Below are 18,581 nucleotides of genomic sequence, written 5' to 3' on the forward strand. Positions count from 1 at the left end.
CGAAACCACATCAGTAAATTGATGTTATAAAACGCATTGTTGTGTATAGTTGATTAGTAGATAGTAAATGCATATAAGTCGAAGTTTATCTGTTACTTTTATCCTAAGAGAATAAAAGCGATATCACGGCCGATCGATGATTTGATTTGACTTATGTGTCGGGCCTGGTTAGGACTGAATTGATGTGTTCAATTAAGTTCCATGTCAAATGAATCTGAGATCGAGAAACCAAAATGTTGGACAATAAGTTCCAGAAGATTGTCCGCATAATATCTAAACAGAGGACTGTACGATCCCTTATATAAAGGACATAAGATTGATAAGATCAGAGTTGACAGCGTCTTTGAGAGCTACGATTGCTAATCGGTTTATATTTGCATATATAGTTACTAGACTTATCCAAGTGGGAGACTGTTGGATTAGTGTCTAAGGTTGTAACTATATTTGGTAAGTACTTGACCTGATTATGCATGGTCCTTTTGGGTTGCCTTCACCATAGCAACCTGACAGGATGATTTGTTAAGAGAGAAGAGATATTATTGTTAATATATTATGAGAATAATATATTAAAGGAATAAGATTGTTATTTGATTAATATAAGTCATATATTAATTAATAATTAATTTGGTGACTTAAAGAGGTTAATTGAATAAAGGGGCATAAACTGTCAAATGTGTGATAGATGTGTTTTGGGCTACGTGTCCTTATAGATAATGAGGTGGACGAAATTTAGGGTTTGGGGACCTTAAATTCGTCCAAGCCTAGTATCTAGGAGGATCTTGAATTGCTTAGGGCCTAAGTTATTCAATTAGGGTTAAAGGTGAAACCTTAGTAGCTCATAGTATAAATAGGACCCTAGGGTGAGAGAAATCGGCACTCATGCAAGGAAAGAAACCCTAGGGCCGATTTCTCACCCTCCTCCCTCTCTCTTAAGATCATCTTCTTGCTAGTTGGTGTTTGTAAGCCATTAGAGGAGTGACAATTGTAACTCTAAGCTCCAAGAAGAAGAAGTATCAGGCAAGTAATCCAAGGTATTGTTCTAGATCCAATTTCATATGATTAGAATCACTTGTTTACATTAGATCTAGTATTGTAAGTCTTGGATTCAATGCATGTTCAATTAGAGAAACCTAGATCTAAGCAATTAGGGTTTGCATGTGCACATAGGAAAGTTCTTGTTGCTCAAACCCATCAGTTTCTTCAAACAATCATGTTGATATTCGAATACTCGCTCTGATACCAATTGATGTGAATTATGAACATTGGTTTGGCATGCGTAATTAAAGAACACACAAAGAACACGACGATTTTGGTGCTAAAAGGTGTATTCGATCATAGTAAATGAGTACAAAAAAGGTACTAGATCCAAAACTCCATAAATACCTCACTCACTAATCACTATGAACTACATCTCTCAAGCACACCTTTACAAGTGGTATGAACCCACCTTATATAGAGGTGTTTACATGTCTCTCTATCTATCTATCTATCTATCTATCTATCTATCTATCTATCTATCTATCTATCTATCTATCTGTCTATTTATCTATCTATCTATCTATCTATCTATCTATTTATCTATATATCTATCTCTCATGTCACAAGGCTAATGTACCACATGCAAGTGGGTCTACAAAAGTCAAACCATTTACAAAGTCATACATGGATAACTTTGTACCCAACAGAAACATGAGTGTATAATTGATGAAAGATAATATGTATTGTTTCTGTATATACCTTGGGAATACATTCATAAATTGACTAAGCCAAGGAATGAATTCTATATGGAAATACGACAACCAATTTATAGAAAATAACATTACCTATTTAATCATTTAAACCCCAAAATATGAAAACCTTTATAGATTAACACAAACATACTAAAACCAACTTATATAGACATCAAGCCTCCACATCCGACTCATTAAGGAGTTTCATGGTTCGATTTCGATTGTGAATGCAAACCCTGGCTTTCTTTTTTGGTTGTATGGCATCCTCTTTCTCATCATCATCTGAACAGAGGTCCACAACTTCATCCCACTTCCACTGTGTTAGAGCTAAAACCCTTTTTCTTTTTCTTTCGAATTGTTGATCTTCTTTAGCAATTTCAACAACCTGAAACAAAAAATAAAACATCATAAACTATTAACAATTGATGAAAAAGTGAGCAATTTTTACCTCTTCCGTAATAACCCTTTCCACAATGGATTTATAAGGACCGAGGAGATGAGAATACTCGATTATCTCAATAGAGTCACTTTTAGAATCAATGGATTTGGCTGATATTGTTTGAAGGTCGGCAATTTCATGAACGAACTCGGTGTTCTTCATTATGCAATGATAAGAAATTAAAATCATATATCAAAAAACATAGCAAATGGCAAAAAATAAACGATAGTTAGATTCAACAATATAATAAAACCAACGATTTAATCAATTTTGAATTGAGATACCTACAATTCAGCAGAAAAAGTATAATTTTCCAAACATGAGAATCTAAACCCAATCATCTATTTAAGAAATTTTAGCTTCGGTGAAATCTCAGTAGAGTCACTTTCGGAATTAATGGATTTGGTTGATATTGTTTGAAGGTCGGCAATTTCATGAACGACTTCAGTGTTCTTCATTATGCAATGATAAAAAATTAAAATCATATATAAAAAAACATAGCAAATGGCCAATAATAAACGATAGTTAGATTGAACAATATAATAAAACCAACGATTGAATCAATTTTGAATTGAGATAGCTACAATTAAGTAGAAAAAAGTATAATATTCCAAACACGGGAATCTAAATCCAAACATATATTCAAGAAATTTTACCTTCGGTGAAATTTCTTCTAACGGAAAAGCCAATTTCTCTTTCATGATTGATCAACCAATAGATAGATTTCAAGTGATGGAATAGCGATTGCATTCAAAGAAGCGACCTCTTATATAGACAGAGCAGTTGCTAAAACTACGTGATGTTTAGGGATTATGGAGAAGTGGGGGTTAAAGATGTAATGGGAGGAGGTTGAAGCTATAACCAAATCACTCTTTGAAGGAGACTGATTAACCGATTGAATGCTTGTTGGAGGAGACAACCGACGATGGTTGAGAACGTGGGGCGACGGCGAACTGCCATGGAAAATCGTAAATATGGAGTTTATACGGTGAGAATCGCATATGAAGAAGATTAGATGACTCAAAATCCTCAGAAGTTTATTCGTGACCCGAACTTAGTAATAATAATAATTGTTGATATTTGTAAATCACATTCTACTTACGAATTACAAAGAAGCTACCCCACACATTAAAGTTATATTGTGGTCCCTTACATAGTCTCTTTGTATAAATGATGAAGGATATAAATTATATAAAAAATAAAGTAATATTTAAGATGTCATTTTCGATCATTTTACATGTATAAAATGTGTTTGCAAACATTAAAAAATAATTTATCAACTTATTAAATTATAATAGCAGATAAACCAATCCAAACGATTTTATTATAATTCTATTTTAACACTAGATAAATTAATAAACACCTTAATAAATAACATAAAGTTTGTGAAATAAGCAATCCCAAACAAACCTAATTATTTAAAAAATAAAATGGAACCAAATTGTAATTTCCACTATAATATAAGATATAAGGACCATTTATGTAACATACTCTTAAATAGTTAAATTCATCAAATACTTGGGCGGTAGGTTTTGTTTGCTGGGCTTGAATAAAAAACCCAATAATTTTTTTCGCAATCATCACAAATTCTGAAATCCACAATACATTACATGCTTCTCTCATCGCTTCCGTTTCTCTTCGGCCTTACCCCAATCGACATCATCGCTGGATCCGTGAAGATTGTGAAAGCTTTTGCCGATTCTAGCGATAGAATCTTTTGGACGAGGCTGATCCATTGAAGGAGGTAGCTGTTTGTAGTCAATTAACTAATCGTAACTTCTTTTATGATTGCACAGAAGTTTCGTAATCGAATGGCAGGTTTTTGTAATCGAAAAGGTTTTCTTACGGTTTCAAGTATTGACCATAACAGCTAGATGTTTGCAATGTCAGTTCTTTGGATTTTATTGTAGAACTAAATTAGGGTTAGATTGGTTTTCTTGGAGACGTGTAACTTAATCATACGTGATTCAAAATTTGTAGCTATGTATGAGTTGAACGTTACTCCAGTCTTTTAATTTATTACAGAGAAATTAAAAGTAAGACTTGCTTCATTTTTGTTGGTAAAGCTCTGTACTTATCTGAGTCGTTGGAGGGTAAGAAAATTCATTTGAACCATACCACTGATGTTGGAGATGAATAGCCTTTGCTGCCGTAGTTATAAAAATGTTGCAGTGCAATCTTTAATTTCTGGAGGGAAGCGTTTCCTGTATTTTGTTTGTGGTTGTCAATGTAACTTCTTGATTGTATTTTAACTGAACTATAACATACTCTCAGAATCACCCACCCCAGATGTAATGCAATTTGTTGGGTGTAAATACTCTTCTAGAAAGAGTTAAACGTCTCAAGACACTATTGCTTCATAGTATTATGCATGTCTGTATGAGCTCTTGAATTCTAACAGTTGTGATATTCTTCCATCTGTGACACAAGGTGATATATGCAGTCTGCAATGGACACGACCTGCCAGACAAGTGTCAGTAAAGAAAATGCTCTCCACCTTAACGATGGTACCAACAAAAGTCAAGTTGGGTATGCCCAGCCTGCATATGTGAGTGGGTGGATGTACATCAATGAACAAGGACAATATTGTGGTCCCTATATACAAGAACAGCTCTATGATGGTCTATCCACTAGCTTCTTGCCAGAGGATCTTCCTGTGTATCCCATCTTGCATGGGAATTTAGCCAAACCTGTGCCCTTGAAGTACTTTCGGCAATTTCCTGATCATGTTGCCACAGGCTTCGTTTATTTAAATGCTTCTTCATCAATTATTAATCAGAATTCTGATAAGTATCATGGGAACATTAGCACAGATGGTAAGAGAGAAGAGGCCCATAAAGATGCAGTTAATTCCACATCCATCCAGCAGTTGCAGATATCTGAAGCAGCTAACTCAACTTTATTGCATCCATCACTGGTATTACTAAAAAACGATTCTAATGCTTTGATTCTCCAAACATCTCATATTGATTCTAATGAATTAACTTACTCATCTATTATGTGTTGTTGGGAGACTTCAGACAGGTGAAGAATCATGCTGGCTTTTTGAAGATGATCAGGGAAAGAAACATGGTCCCCATTCTCTTATGGAGCTTTATTCTTGGCATCATTATGGATATCTCCATGGTTCAGTGATGGTAAGACATGCCTAACAAGATTGCAAAGCTTGATGTAATCTAATTTTGATGTTGATATCGACATTCTGTAGGTACATCATTCTGAGAGTAAAGTTAAGCCCTCTAATTTGCAATCTATTGTCAACTCATGGGTAACTGCTGGACGTGAAATAGATCATTCTAAATACAACGGCTCTTTAACGGATTTTGTTTCTGATATCTCTGAGGAGGTCTGCTCCCAGTTACATTCTGGAATAATGAAAGCAACAAGAAAGATTGTTTTGGATGAAATAATAAGCAACATAATTGTGGAGTATGTGACTGCAAAGAAATCTGAGAGGCCTCTTAAGCATGAAGAGTCCAGTCAGATTGTCAAAACTATGGATTTTGCTCCCAGTAAAGAAGTACCTGAAAACCAGGAGTTGGAGGGCTGTTGTGGTGGTGAAGGAGTGGCATCTCTTACTGTTCATCATAAGGATGAAGAGTCCAGGCAGACAGTCAAAACCTGCTTACGCGATGGCATAATGGTAATTTTTTTTATCCACTTTGTTTTAGTGTTGCATGATATGCTTTGCTCTAAGTTTTATCTGAACAATATGATACAAACCAGGAAGTGGGGGACTACTCTGAGAGTGAGGGAGCAGCATCTCTCAGTGTTCACACACAAACATCCCCTTCAAATCATGATGAGCCTCTTGGATGCAAGAACTCTAGAATTTTAGAAGTTTTTTGCAAAAAGCTCTTTGATTCCTGCATGAGAGTCATCTGGGATGCAGTTGTGTATGATTCAGTAGAAGATCGAGTATCTGTCTGGAGGAAGGAAAAACTGGGGTCCAACTCCAGCTCTAATGAACTTGTTGAACATCAAATTTCACTCGATGAATGTCACGAGTTGACTGAGATTTTACCTGTAGAAGATGTAAGTTCTCTCTCCCTCTCTCTCTCTCTCTCTCTCTCTCTTTTTTTTTTTTTTTTTTTTTTTTTTTTTAAAATGTTTATGTACTGCTTTTCTTTTCTGTTTTGTTCCATTCAAGTCATGTATCAAAATATCTATAAAATTGCAGGAAGAACAAGAGTCTTCATCTTCTAAGAATGAATATCCCCCTGGTTTTGAAGAAGTTGTTTCGAAAGCTGATCGTATAAAGGAAGATGAAAGGTGTTATGACTTGGAACAACATATAATGGAAGGTGTAGAAAATGACCTCCATTTATCTGCAAGGATGTCTTTGCATCAGTACATTGAGAAGATTGTGGATAAGGAAGTGAGGAAAAAAAGAAAAGCTCAAATGAAGGCATCTGGAATGCCTTCATCCAGTTGGTTCGCAAATGCTTTCAAGAAAGTATATTCACATGAAGATATTGCTCAGGAGAATTCTAGAATCATTGTTCCGGAAGCATGCAAATTTCGCCCTTCAAGGGCAATGGAATCTATACCTAAGATGGAGGTTTATGTTATCATGGCAGCATGTAGACAGAAGCTGCATGATATTGTTCTCAGGGAATGGTTATCCATATCTTTGAGTTATGCTATTAATAAACATAATAAATCGGTGTCGGTGGATTATGCTATTAATAAACATAATAAATCAGTGAATTATGGTATTAATAAACATAAAAAACCGGTGCCGGTGGATTATCATTATGCTACTAATAAACATAATGATTCGGTGAATTATGGTATTAATAAACATAATAAGCCTGTGCATATGACAAACAATAGAAGGAAAGAGAAGGCTGTAGAGTCTGTTTCTGCATATGACAAATACATAGAGCAGTCAAGGAATGGTCAAACCTCAAGATCTTCTGAACCATCTATTGCCAATGCAAATTATACTTATTCCCGGTCAAGAAAGTCAACGAAAAGAAAGTTTGCATCTTTATCCGGGCAATTGAGAGCTGAACGATTGGTCGAGGATCTATCTGCTGCTACTAAACAATACCATGTTCCCAACTTTCATGGAGTTCAATCACCATATAGTAGTAGTATGTCATTTCATAAATCTTTGAAGGGTGTTTCTACTGTAAGTCAAGGTACTTGGTTTGATTTAATTCTGGTCTGGTCATTTGCAGTGTTTAGGATCACTATTGTTATATACACTAAGATCAATTATTCTATTCTATTTATTTCCCTAGATAATGGCACAAGTGTCCATGGTGTAAAATTCAACACACAGAAACAGAATGATCCATATTTCACTGCGAATGCTTATAATGCTCAAAAGGCTGGCAGTTTGTCCAAAAATGTTGCAAAATGTAAGTGTATGCTTCTTTTCTTGTTTTAATCTGCTACATTGTTGATCTTGTGTTGTGTTTTACAACAGCACTTAAACTCCGTAAACTAAAGAGGAAGAGCTTGGATGACGTGGCAGAACAAGGCTCTGTGAAAGTTCCCAAATTATCCGTCAGTGGTACTGCTTCCAAGAAAGCAGCAGCAGATACTGATCCACTTGCTATACAGAAGATTCAAAATAAAAAGTTGAAAAAATCCAAAACGTATCCCTTATCTTTTGGATGTGCACGTACTTCAATCGACGGCTGGCAATGGCATAAATGGTCATTACATGCAAGTGCTTCCGAAAGGGCGTGTGTTCGAGGAATTTACAAAAATACCCCTTCAGAGGCACATTTATCAAATGTGAAAGGGTTATCTGCCAGAACAAACAGGGTGAAAATGAGAAGCCTTCTTGCTGCTGCAGATGGTGCTGACCTGATAAAAGCTAATCAGCTAAATGTAATTATAGGATACAAATTGCAATTCCTTTTCAAGCTTATATCACCATAAAAATTAAAAAATTTATGTTGTGATTTTTTTTTTCAGGCAAGGAAAAAACGGTTACGTTTTCAAAGAAGTAAGATACATGATTGGGGTCTTGTTGCACTTGAGCCAATTGAAGCAGAAGATTTTGTTATTGAATATGTTGGAGAATTAATTCGTTCTCGAGTAAGCTTGCCATTAAATATCTTTTTCGCTTTTTCTTTAATTTGATTCTTATCTTGTAGTTCCATTTTTTTTTTCAGATTTCTGATATCCGTGAACAACATTATGAGAGGATGGGAATTGGTAGTAGTTATCTTTTCAGATTGGATGATGGTTATGTGGTAAGATATTACATTTTTGGTCCATGAGTATAGGTGATATTTGCAATTTTGGTCCTTTATTGAGGTTCTTGTATTGTTTTTGTCCTTGTTCCAAGTAAAATGACTGCTGATTTATGCAATTTTGTTCCCAAAACTATAGTCAGTTTACTTGGAACAGGTACCAGAACCAAAAATGTTGCAAAAACCACTAGCATAAGGACCAAAATTGCAAAAATCAGCTATACTTGGGGACCAAAAGTTTGCTCCACTCTGTTTTATCTAGTCTTATGTTATTGTATGTATACCTTGGTAGTTAATACTAGTAGGTACAATTTGTGTATAGGTTGATGCGACAAAGCGTGGGGGAATTGCTAGGTTTATAAACCATTCATGTGAGGTAGTTTTTGTATTATTAATTTACTACATATGATGTACTAGAATTGCATGCACATTTGATATATATGTTTTTTTTTTTTTTTTTTAAATTGCTGCAGCCTAATTGTTATACTAAAGTTATAAGTGTGGATGGTCAGAAAAAGATATTTATCTATGCAAAAAGGGCGATAGTGACAGGAGAAGAAATTACATACAATTATAAGTTCCCATTGGAAGAGAAAAAGATCCCCTGCAACTGTGGCTCTAGAAGGTAATCAATTTTTAAAGTGAATTATATATGGTATAATTTATATAAATTATTTTTCATTTATTTATCTGTGAATGTAGATGCCGTGGATCAATGAACTGACAATTTACGAGCCGGTGATAATTCTTTTTTTGTTAGAAGTAGAAGATGGACAACCGATTCATGTGCATATATGTCTCGGTTGCAGATGAGTTTCTCTTCTTAAATTCTGTAAATATAGTCAGTCAAGTCAAATTCTTTTTTTGGTCAATTAATTTTGTGTTTATATATTTACACTCTAATACCATTTTGTACATACAGACATGCCTCAAAAAATGACTCATCACAGTTGATAGTTGATACGAAATATAATCTCTTTAGATGATTCAACTCTTTGTTTTTTTTCCTCATTTTTTGTATGCTTGTTTTTTTGGGAGTGGATGACATGTATAACTAGATAAATTTTGTGGTAGGATGAGAATAAAACAAAGAAATTGCTATAATATTCTCAAACTAAAAAACTACCATTTGGCATGTTTTTTAACCTTTGAGTTTATTTCTAATCGGACAACCTCTTTCATTCAAGTGGGCTTTCATATGTTGTTCATGAATAATCTTACTAAAAGTATATTTCGATCACATGCCAGCTTATCAAAGCCCCAAAATGATTAAAAAAAATAACAATATAAAATTCCTTCGTTATTTCACCATCCTTTTGTCTTTACTAAAAAATTGGTGTATTCCCAAATAAATCTGATAACGTTCTTTTCTTGAATAGTTTTTGGTGAAAGCAGAAGTGCAAATAAAGTAGCGATGTTATCTTTTATTTACCAGCGTGAGCAAGTTGTTGTGTGATGTGATAGTAATTCCTAGTTTTTTCTTTTTGTTTGCTTGAATTTTTTTAGGCGGAGACATAAAATTGGTTTCGTTTCAACCTCGGGGGCAAAGTTGGTGTTTTACAACCAACCAACCAATCAACCGTCTGGTATGATCACTCATTTCTCTTGCAACATTTTTTTCCATCCTCTCCTAGTATATACTATTATGCTTCCCGAGGGTTACCCATCTCTTTCACAAAAAAAAAAAAAAATGAAGAGATTACATGGCGGCATGATAAAAGTAACCAATTGAATTTGAATGCAAACAAAAGTATCAAAACAACCGAGTGTAGAGATCAAAACACAATCACACCTACCAACCGATTTTGTTATGCTTACAAGATATGGCCTAATGGGACATGATGAGCTTTTTTGAGAAATTTTATACGAGTCGAGTAGGACGAGAGATGGATGACAAGTCTTTGTCGTAGTTTGTGGGTTAGAAAAAATTTGAATATTTTGTTAGTCCCGGAACGTAATATGACTGACATGTTATGGAGTAGAAGATGGGTCGTCCATATTGTTGAGCATCTCAACTAACTAACTAACTAACTACATTGATCCATACAAGTTCAAGTCAAGTGTGGGGTGGGCCCAAGTATATATTATTTCTTTTGAATCCGCTAATGAAACGAAACGTGAGTGGAATCTATGACTACTAACTCGTCTGTACAAGAAGATAAGAAATGGTTATTAATTTGTGTATTTATTCTCTCATCCAAACAACAAAACAAAAGCAAAACCATTATTACTTATTGAATGGCAATTTAGTAAGATAGAGATTGTTGTTTTGTGAAACAAATGGGGAGAATTAGTGGGGTGAATAAGCTTCCTTGGTATTATGAACATGGAGTTGTAGTATTATTAGACTGATTTTGAAAAATTTGTATTTGTAAACATGATGTGATATATGTTTAAAAGTAACCAAACCTAATGGATCCGATCTGACCTTAGCTCAAATGGAAGAGTAGAAGGATAACTTTGATGAGTAAAATCTGAATATATGTTCTCATTCTTGTAATCCTTTTGGCTGTCGGTTCGAGTCCGACAGGTCGGTCGGTTTGTTTTTTTGCATATATAGCAAATTAATTATATCAACTTTGTAGTTTGTTTTTAGCAAATGGAACAACAAACTATTAAGATCTATCTATCTGCTTTTTGACCTATAAGTAATGGAAAGTAGTCAAATCCTCCATGAATTGTAATGTAGTAAATGATGATCCTTTTAAACTTCAAAAATTATATGGGCGATGGCTTCTAAAAAAAGAGGTCCAGTTTGCGCATAAATAAATGTAAATGTTTGCAAGCTTGAAGGAAAGGCAAGGCTAACTAACCTTCAACTCCATCTTTTGACATGATTAATATGGTGGTATTCGGTTGATGGTCAAGTATGTCTTGCTATCTAATATTTGAATGTTGTGATGTGAATGTTGCTATCTAGTATTTATGAATGAATCATAATAATATTAATATATAAACAGTTTTAAATTGTGAGTGTTGGGCCATGTCTTGTGGAGTTGTGGTTAAGAAAAGGGTGCCCCACACGCCAAACATGGGGATTGGGGCAGGGGGAAACAAAACAAGCTGTTTGAAGGTAATGCCCAAGTTTAAACACAAAAACTAGCAAATAGCATGAGGAGATAGAGAAGAGATGTACTCTGTTTTGTAAAAGTATGAATTTTCATAACTAGTACTAGTATATTATTATGTTGTTCCGCTTTACCTTCAAAACCTATTTATGGATTGAATGTGCGTGCTGGTAAAGAAGATTTAACCATCCATCTCAATCAAATCGAGTAAGATGGATGGTTATATGAAATTATCTCAACTCAAAGAGGGATGAGTAATGTGTACTATAATATCAGTTGCTTTTTTTTTTTTTTTTTTTTTTTTTTTATTTTATTTTTTTTTTTATTTTAATAATAATAATAATATGTAAGTTTAAGTTCCAATAAGGATTGCATTTATTGTGGGCGGGGTGGGAAAGGATAAGAGGCTATCTCATATCAGCACCGGTGAAAAGGTGGTGAAGAGCATATCACAATATCAAGATAGTCACTTTACAACATGTTTACTAACCCTGGGACGGTGTTCACTAGTGCAAACCTCAACTCCACAATACAATCACTAGCTTTCGGGGTTCACCGTTGAAAACCCACATCACATCCATGTAGATTATCATGCGTAAAAAAGGTTACATACCAAGCAGCCGTAGTAGCATTTGGATTTGGATTGAACTATATAAATAGTAGTAGCTATGTTCCATGACACATCATCTTGTTTTTGTTGGAATAAAACTAGAAACACCCTCCATATTCATGCATGGCATGGTACATACATTATCATCCGAAACAGAGTACAAGTTAAATTGTTTATGTCCTTTCAAGAGTTGCCACCTTTGAAGTCTAATACCTCTGATGTCTAATTCATATGATAACTTATCATCCGAAACGATTACAGGTTAAACTTGTTTATGTCCTGTCAAGAGTTGCCACCTTTGATGTCTAATTCATATGATAACTGATGCGTGTTTGTATTCATATCACTGGCCATCTCTATAGCCTAACTAGTTTGTTTATTTGGTTGACACACGGCCAACACGTTGCATTAGAAAGAGTCCAACACCACCTCCTATAATTACGGAAGCTTCCAAATGTTACATGTCGTATTCCATTTAGTTAGTAGACCACATTCACTATTTTGCATTGCTAGTCGGTGGACTGGGGTTAAGGGATTAATCGGCTAGGCGGTGATTAATCAGGGACCATTAATTGCTAATACAACATTAATATGATTAATACAACATTAATGATTCCACAAATGGTTTCTATTGAATAGAATTTCTTCAAAGTGTTAAAATTTCATCGTTTTCTACTATTTCAGCAATTTTTTTGCAGGGATAATCGCTAGACACTCTAATCGGTCAGGTAGCGCCTATGGATTAATCGGGACCTAATCGAGATTTTTACAACACTGGTTATTTATATGAATGTATTTGGATTAGGAATGGAATGGAAAAGTTATGTTTTTAGTCTAATTTCTAATCTTGTTCTTGGGGACTAGCCATCCATAATCAGCTCTATCATCTATCTTCATCTTAATTCTTGGGAGATTGACCATCTTGAATTGGCTTCTATCAATAACCAAAACCATAACAATATTCAGTAGCTGTTATTTAATACAGTGGTTGCCATTGCATTTTGCGTGCATTAATAAAATGGTACATTATTATATATTTTTTGAAACAATTTTGTTTTGTTTTTGTTCTAGTAGATTTATCTATTTCCAAATCTACATAGAAAAAACATAACCAAAATAAGCTCTTTCCTAGATAAATTGAAACTTTTTGATGATTTTATTCAGCATTGGATTGGAAAACCAAGAAGCGAGCAGCCATTTTGTTGATAAGCCATCCTTCCTAAAATCAGTTGGTTACAAGAGTTAATGAATGTCGGTACCTTACAGTTAAAGTAGAAGTAGCATGGGCGCTGAAGAAATACAACATATACTCATATACATAATAAAGAAGAAGAAGAAGAAGAAGAAGAAGAAGACGAAGAAGAAGGGAACAAAACCTAATAGATGGTTTGGTAATCAATTAATTGGACATGGACTCGGTGTATTTGTATCTAAGATAGGCTTTAATAAAAGGATCCAGCTCACCATCCATTACAGAGACAATATCAGTGGTCTCATACCCAGTCCTCACATCTTTGACCAGCTTGTACGGGTGGAACACATAGTTCCTTATCTGCTGCCCCCAATCCGCCTTCACCGCGTCTCCCCTTATCTGCTTTATCTCACTCGCCCGTTGCTCCACCGCAATCACCAGCAGCTTCGCCTTCAAACGGCTCAATGCTTTGATCTTGTTCGCAAGCTGTGACCTCTCCTCTAAAAACAAATTTATTTATTTATTTCTTTATTTATTCATTTATAAATAGATATCCATCAATATACCCACCCGTGCAGCGGACGGTTACCCCCGTGGGAATATGCGTGATCCTGACCGCGGTTTCAACTTTATTGACATTCTGACCGCCACTCCCCCCAGCTCTTGAAAACCCAATCTGCAGATCTTCTTCCGGGATCTCCACATTTAAAGAATCTTCAGGAAGAAGGGGCATCACCTCTACACCAGAAAAACTTGTCTGGATCCAGACAAAGGCTAATTTAGTAATAGTGTCATTGATACAAAGTGTGTGGGATGGAGGAATGTACCTGACGAAGACCTTTTGAATTAAAAGGAGACTGTCTAACAATTCGATGTGTTCCTTTTTCTCCTGAAAGATATCCAAACGCATATCGACCTTCCACCTCTATTGTCGCTGATTTGATCCCGGCTTCTTCCCCCATTGACTTCTCAACCACTCTTGTTTTGTATCGTTGCCTCTCTCCCCACCTTACATACATCCTCAGAAGCATATCCGCCCAATCCTGCACTCAACTCAAAATATCATCATCTTTTTCTACTATTCCGTTCTACTTTAAAACACTCTTACCCAACCTAATTATAACAATCTCATTCCTACACAAACCAATTTTCAGTAAATCCTTCAAACTCTAAACAAAAAACAATTCAAAGTACAATCAATGCTCATAACCTAAGCCATAAACTTTCACTATGGTTTTAAGTTGATCCAGATCCAGAGGTGTGTTAGTGTTACATTACCTGTGCATCCGTACCACCAGCACCAGCTGTTATATTGATAACAGCACCTTCCTTATCGTAGGGCCCAGAAAGAAGCTGACTCAGCTCAAATTTATCTAACGCTTTATTCAGTTCTTTCACGATCGTAGCAGCCTCTTCAAGAAGTGCAGTATCAGTTGAATCCATCTCTTCTGTAAGGTTAACTATAGTTTCTGCATCATCAATCTAACATATCAATGTAGAATGTACCATGTCAGTGTAAACTTTCTTTTTTTCAACATGATGCTTGATTGGAATTCGGAAATAAAAAGATCGAACCTGGTCTTGGAACTCCTTGAGAAGATTCATCTTGTCTTTGATATCCGTGAGAGCCATTAGTGTTTGTTGAGCTGAGCTACGATCATCCCAAAAAGAATCACTTCCTGTTGCTTTTTCCAATTTAGCAACTTCTTCTCCTAGTTGCTCTAAACCAGCAGAAGCCCTAATTTCTTCAACACGTTTGGAGGTTGCCTCCACATCCTTCCTCAAACTATAGAAATCTGTCGCAAAATATTATAAATCAATGGCTAATGCAAGTAGGAATAATACACTGTATCATTACCTTGCATCGCCCATACACCTGTTTCACTGCTCACTCCTGCATCTGGTGTTGCGAATAAAACTGAACTAATTCCAAATGCCAAACAAATAGAAACACAATTAGCAATCATGAAAAGTTACGGACGAATAAACCAGATAGACGTGAATTTGAAGAAAGGAGGGACTTCCAAAAACGAACTAAATGATCCCCAAGTTAAAATTAAAGGTTCAATCTCATAGAAGAAGAATCTTCGTGTGGAAGCCATTACCAGATTGTAATTGCAAAAACACAATTCCCTTTAAGACGTTTCAATACTAAAAGATAATTATGTTACCTTTAGAATGACAAGAAGAAGGTAGTGAGAGGGGTGTAGACAAAGGGAAGACTGAATGTGAATAAGGGAAAGCAGCAGCTACGATGGGCTTCTCTGCGCGGCAACGAAAGGACGGTATGCTTCTATGTGCAGTGGGTGATGGTGACATCGATGAAGTTCTCATCGCTGAGAAGTTTTGTGATTGTAGCCTGTGGTCAGGAGGTGATACGAAGCTATGAACAACGCTTTCCATGGAGAGAGAGAGAGAGAGAGAGAGAGAGAGAGAGAGAGAGAGAGATGAAGGGGATAATGCAACGCAGAGGTTTAGTTTTGGGCGGATCAAGAAACAACCTTCATCTTTTATCCAAGTATCCATTAAAACCTTGGCAAATCATCATAACACATAAAAGTTTGGGATAATCACAAAAATAACAATTTTTGTATATAAAAATAATCATCGTTATGAGAAAAATAAAAAAAACAACCATTATCTTTGAAAGTTGTCTGTTTCGAACTCATTTGTGAGGTTCAAAGATGCTTTTCTAACAACAAATACATTTTTTTTACAAAGTCTTCAATTTCGACGTTATGAGTATCTAACTTGTTTTTGCAAACAAAAGCAAGATCAAAACCGAGAAGATGGTAAAAACTTTGAACATAAGTTTTCAGATTTTAGTATTGGAGTTGTTTCTATGGTTTCAGATGCACATATCATTTCAATTTTTCTTAAAGGTCGTGAAGGCAATATTATATGTGACATGCATTATAACTGTATTTCATATTGCACACATATATATACTTTCGTATTAAATATTGCACAAGCCATTCAAATTTACTTAAATGTCGTGGAATATATATATATATATATATATATATATATATATATATATATATATATATATATATATATATATACTTTCGTATTAAATATTGCACAAGCCATTCAAATTTACTTAAATGTCGTGGAATATATATATATATATATATATATATATATATATATATATATATATATATATATATATATATATATATATATATATATATATATTGTGTGTGTGTTGAAAGTATTATAACCGTATATATCATATTACACAAATATTTTTGTATCAAATGTGTAGTGATTGAATCATTGAAAGCAAGTTTTTCCCATATAATTTGTTACCAAACAAAGATTTGCTATATGGTAAAAAAATGTCATGAGGGTGTCCGTTTAACTCATTGGGCAAATGCTCAGAAGTCCTAGAGTTAGCTTTGTGGGTTGCTTAGAACGATCAAGTGAAATGCAGTGGGTATATGTTATAAAGCAAAAAAAAACAACTTGTTATGTTGTCATCGGGTTGCCGTTGAACTAAAAAGTGAATTGAAGTCGTCTGAAGCGTGAACATGACATATGAGATAACAAGATCCCTAATATCCAAAAAAGAATACTTCTTGTTCCAATAACAACTTAAGTGAAAAAGTGAAAGTGTGTCGGTTTCATTTGAGTTGGCAAGAAGTAACTATTCATCATCATATATTTATGAAAATAAACAGGGAACACATTCATGTTTAAGTTGTTATCACACCTAGAGTTTCTATCTAACAAAATAGAAAGCTACCACGTTTATCACAGTCCACGTAGAACCACTGAAGATTTGTCACACCGTATAAAAAATTTGTCATATACAAGGTGTGACTTGCCACGTTTGCCATGTTATTTTTTTTCCTAAAATTAATTAATATTAAAAATAAACACTTCAAATAAATTATTTTTATCATGCTATATTTTTAAAACTAAAATTAATTTATATAAAAGATAATCAATTTAAATAAATTAATGATGAGCACCGACATTTCTGGGTAAAAGAATAAAAAGATTGATTATATTTTATGAACTTTATAGAATAAAATTATATTTTTGGGTATTAAATATGAAAGGGGTTTATTTGAATTAATAAAAAGTATTAAATATGAAAGAGAATAAATGAAAATGTCAACTTTTATAAAGTTGAAAGTAAATATAGTACTTTCAATTTAAATTTGGAATAGAAATTGAAGCAAAAGAGAATTTTTAGGGACCATTATTGTAACTTTTCAACTCAAAACCCTTTTCTCTCTTGTCAGATATATGCGGTAGATATATGTGTCTGTGTTTGAGAGAGAGAGAGAGAGAGAGGAGAGAGAATATAGAGTTCAATGGTGATTGAACTTCCCATTTCATTGAATCCTAGTCATTTTTCTACAATGAGGATTTTGGGTTTAATGAGATTAAACTCCCCATTAAACCTTTCATTGAACTCCCATTGGAGATGACCTTAGAATGAATTAGAATGTCAGTGAGCCCGTAATACATATTCTTAGTTGTAATGGAGAAAGTCTTGTATAATAAGTTTATGGACTAATAACAATAGTCATCTCAAATGTATCATGTAATTATAATTGTGATGTGTGTAGACTAGATTAACAACACTAAGTATAGTCATTGCTAGTCTAGTCTACACACATCACCATTATAATTACACCATCACCACGCCGAAGCCACATCACTTTTGTGAAGCTTTTTGCCGGACCACTTCGTGAAACCCTATAGTCTAGTTACATGTACCAAATTGTCCTACATTGGACCTTGCGGATTGAAATAATTAAAATGTCATGAAACCTAAAGATGACAAATGAACCAAGTAACAACATAGCCGTTCTCATAAGAAAAACATTATAGCATCTACACATTCATATCACCACGACCCAGGCTGAGTAGACATACTCTAAAAACAAAAGAAGGAATCAATAGAACTATCACCATTTAGAAGTTTCATTAACCAGACTAAACTTGTTCCCCGTATGCATATCCTCTCACTCATCATCATTAGGATTGACATAGCCAACAATTACTTCTATGCCCGACAATGGTTGCTTGGTCAATAGGGGCCCATCCTGATTAGAAGTACCAAATCAAAGTTGCTCCACTTTAAGACTCCCCTAGGAAATTTACTTTTCATAAATTACAACGAAGTAATTAGAACATGATGTCCATCTATGAACAAACAAAGCAAAAAGTATCCAAAAGGAATCTCCAAGATATCAATAAACTCATTAAAAAAGTGAAAAATAAACTTACTGTCTCAACATACAAATTAATGGAACGTCGCAAAAGCTCGAAACAATTCAACTTAGAGACAAATTGTGCTTAAGCTA

General features: G+C 34.5%; 2 protein-coding genes across 9 annotated transcripts; one reads left to right on the top strand and one right to left on the bottom strand.

Annotated features, from left to right (window-relative positions):
- The first annotated feature begins 3,705 nt into the window (after window positions 1-3,705).
- Window positions 3,706-12,900, top strand: SDG25 (SET domain protein 25). Of its 4 annotated transcripts, none has more exons than XM_079012599.1 (15): window positions 3,708-3,913; window positions 4,600-5,086; window positions 5,190-5,306; window positions 5,378-5,812; window positions 5,896-6,204; window positions 6,350-7,316; window positions 7,419-7,538; window positions 7,607-8,016; window positions 8,104-8,226; window positions 8,304-8,384; window positions 8,707-8,760; window positions 8,858-9,009; window positions 9,087-9,216; window positions 9,891-9,970; window positions 12,761-12,900. In XM_079012599.1, exons 2-13 carry the CDS (start codon window positions 4,607-4,609, stop codon window positions 9,106-9,108), a joined length of 3,270 nt encoding a protein of 1,089 aa, XP_078868725.1. In that variant the 5' UTR covers window positions 3,708-3,913; window positions 4,600-4,606; the 3' UTR covers window positions 9,109-9,216; window positions 9,891-9,970; window positions 12,761-12,900. The 4 variants fall into 4 exon arrangements, with proteins under 4 accessions (XP_078868726.1, XP_078868725.1, XP_078868724.1 ...); XM_079012598.1 differs by lacking the exon at window positions 12,761-12,900 and adding an exon at window positions 11,345-11,611; XM_079012597.1 differs by lacking the exon at window positions 12,761-12,900 and adding an exon at window positions 11,345-11,611 and having other exon boundaries at window positions 9,087-9,970.
- A 40-nt stretch (window positions 12,901-12,940) lies between these two features.
- HCF109 (high chlorophyll fluorescent 109) lies at window positions 12,941-15,728 on the bottom strand. 5 transcript variants are annotated; one of them, XM_079012603.1, is made up of 8 exons: window positions 15,426-15,727; window positions 15,113-15,172; window positions 14,830-15,050; window positions 14,533-14,736; window positions 14,082-14,297; window positions 13,825-14,011; window positions 13,527-13,754; window positions 12,941-12,996 (listed from the first exon to the last, which is right to left on the bottom strand). In XM_079012603.1, the coding sequence occupies exons 1-8, from the start codon at window positions 15,655-15,657 to the stop codon at window positions 12,956-12,958; spliced, it is 1,389 nt and encodes a 462-aa protein (XP_078868729.1). In that variant the 5' UTR covers window positions 15,658-15,727; the 3' UTR covers window positions 12,941-12,955. The 5 variants fall into 5 exon arrangements, with proteins under 5 accessions (XP_078868729.1, XP_078868728.1, XP_078868727.1 ...); XM_079012602.1 differs by lacking the exon at window positions 12,941-12,996 and adding an exon at window positions 13,196-13,281; XM_079012601.1 differs by lacking the exon at window positions 12,941-12,996 and having other exon boundaries at window positions 13,196-13,754; window positions 15,426-15,726.
- Window positions 15,729-18,581: the final 2,853 nt, after the last annotated feature.

Source organism: Lactuca serriola, chromosome 8 (assembly GCF_051521515.1).
Source record: "Lactuca serriola cultivar US96UC23 chromosome 8, Lser_US96UC23_V15, whole genome shotgun sequence".
NCBI lineage: Eukaryota > Viridiplantae > Streptophyta > Magnoliopsida > Asterales > Asteraceae > Lactuca > Lactuca serriola.

Coding starts and splice junctions, on each gene's coding strand:
- HCF109 (XM_079012601.1), bottom strand. CDS start 15,657: ATGGAAAGCGTTGTTCATAGCTTCGTATCACCTCCTGACCACAGGCTA. Junction 15,051..15,112: donor AGGTGTATGGGCGATGCAAG/GTAATGATACAG, acceptor ATTTTGCGACAG/ATTTCTATAGTTTGAGGAAG. Junction 14,012..14,081: donor ATTCAAAAGGTCTTCGTCAG/GTACATTCCTCC, acceptor GTCTGGATCCAG/ACAAGTTTTTCTGGTGTAGA.
- SDG25 (XM_079012599.1), top strand. CDS start 4,607: ATGCAGTCTGCAATGGACACGACCTGCCAGACAAGTGTCAGTAAAGAA. Junction 8,385..8,706: donor GATTGGATGATGGTTATGTG/GTAAGATATTAC, acceptor ATTTGTGTATAG/GTTGATGCGACAAAGCGTGG. Junction 8,761..8,857: donor TTATAAACCATTCATGTGAG/GTAGTTTTTGTA, acceptor AAATTGCTGCAG/CCTAATTGTTATACTAAAGT.